This window comes from Priapulus caudatus, unplaced genomic scaffold (assembly GCF_000485595.1).
Source record: "Priapulus caudatus unplaced genomic scaffold, Priapulus_caudatus-5.0.1 Scaffold4745, whole genome shotgun sequence".
NCBI classification, from domain to species: domain Eukaryota; kingdom Metazoa; phylum Priapulida; class Priapulimorpha; order Priapulimorphida; family Priapulidae; genus Priapulus; species Priapulus caudatus.
Window position 1 is genome coordinate 661 of NW_014581806.1, and position 2,143 is coordinate 2,803.

General features: G+C 49.4%; 1 protein-coding gene across 1 annotated transcript in view; it reads left to right on the plus strand.

Annotated features, from left to right (window-relative positions):
* Nucleotides 1-309: 309 nt before the first annotated feature.
* Nucleotides 310-2,143, plus strand: part of LOC106819839 (WSCD family member AGAP003962-like) — a gene marked incomplete at its 5' end in the record, with an annotated part of 6,619 nt that continues 4,785 nt past the window's right edge. Inside the window, one exon of the mRNA XM_014824417.1 lies at nucleotides 310-561. Within this exon, the coding sequence (XP_014679903.1) occupies nucleotides 310-561 (252 nt within the window). The remainder of the gene's footprint in view (nucleotides 562-2,143) is intronic.

The following is a 2,143-nucleotide window of genomic DNA, read 5'->3' on the forward strand; positions in this document are numbered from 1 at the left end:
ACACACACACACACACACACACACACACACACACACACACACACACACACACACATATCATATATACACGTATATCAGAAGCTAATAATAATACACGCATTATTAGCTCTCACATATTAGCACTCACATGGCACTCAAATAGCACTTACATATTATATATTATAGCGCATATATATACATATACATGCATATATATCTACAGGTATGGGATGGACGCATATGTGTGCATAAATATGCGTATATAGACCTATATTTATTTATTTATTTATAAGCTGTAGGCTCACCTCGCGCGTGTTCTGTGTGTTACAGGCGTCTACACAGGCAGCATCTACCGCGACCAGGGCTTGCTGAAGCATGGATTCCCGGGAGAGAGCGTGCACAACAGCACGGTGATAGCGATCAAGACGCACGAGTACGGACCGGAGACTCGCCGAAAGTACGCGCGAGCCGTCCTGCTCGTGCGTAACCCCTTCGACACGCTCCTCGCAGAGTTCAACCGCCAGTTCGGCGGTCACATCGGATACGCCGGACCGGAACGGTTTCAGCAGGACAACGAGAAAGGTGCGTGAGTGCGGGTGGGAGCAGGGTGGAGGTGGTACCATTGGTGTCTTCTGTTTTCGTGTTCTCTTTCTCTATTCTTCTTTCTCTCTTCTCTCTCTCTCTTTCTCTCTCTCTCTCTCTCTCTCTCTCTCTCTTTGTCTCTGTCTCTCTTTCTCTTCCTCTTTCTCTCTTTCTCTTCCTCTTTCTCTCTTTCTCTCTCCCTCTTCTCTTTCCCTCTCTTTTCCTTTTTCGCTCTTTCTCTCTTCCTGTTTCTCACTCTCTCTCTCTCGCTTCCTCTTTCTCTCGCTATCTCTCACACTCTCAATTTGTAGTAATAACTTCAGAAGATGTATCACGGGATATTAAATTAGTCAATTATATCAGATCAAGTAATTAGAAACGTTTAGACACGCTACTACGCTATCCTCGGTAGTCCTGCTGTCTGTATGTCCATGAAGGTTGAAAGCATGCATCATATATCAGCTTATGTCGCACGCGGCCTGCATCTCGTCCATCTTCAACACACAGAACGCTCTCCTTAACGCATCTACCCACACGCACGCACGAACGCACGCACGCACGCACGAAACCACGCACGCACGCAAGCACGAACGCGCGCACGCACGCACGCACGCACGAACGCACGCACGCACGAACGCGCGCACACACACGCACGCACGAACGCGCGCACACGTACGCAAGAACGCACGCACGCGCGCACACACACACGCACACAAGCACACACACACGCACACGTACACATGCACACGTACGCACGCACGAACGCGCATACATACACGCACTGACACGCACACACACCTAGACATGAGCATGCGCTCAGCATGCGGTGAGCGGGAAGGCTTATCAGGCATAAGAAGCTGACGATCGATTTGAGACTATAGCCTTATTTCAGTCTCTTTAACCTCACGACCGTCAACCCGCATGACGTCAGCAAAACGCCATTACATTAGCAGCAGACGCAGCAACGATAGCAATCATAGCAGCAGCAGCAACAACAACAACAACAACAACAACAACAACAACAACAACAACAACAACAGCAGCAGTAAGAGCAGAAATAACAACAACACTATCAAGTCATATCATATCATCTCATCTTATATCATATCGTATCGTATCGTATCGTATATTATAGTATCGTATCGTATCGTATCATATTGTATAATATCATATCATGTCATATCATATCATATCATCATTATCACCAATATACAACGACAACTACAACTACAACAACAACAACAACAACATCACCAACAACATAATCATCACAACAGCCAAAACCATCAACAGGAACACCACCACAGCCGCAGACGCCACCGCGTGACGTCACGCCGTCGACAGCGACGACGACAGCGACGACAGCGACGACAGCGGCGACGACAGCGACGACAGCGGCGGCGACAGCGGCGACGACAATGACGACAGCGACGACAGCTAGGTCATCATAGAGATCAGCAGCTCTGCATGAGCGGGGCATCGCGCGACTGATTGCTCCCCCCTCCCCTCCCACTCCCCCTCCCACTCCCCCTCCCCTCCCCTCCCCTTCCCCCTCTGCCGCTGATTTGATCGTCCGCTAGGG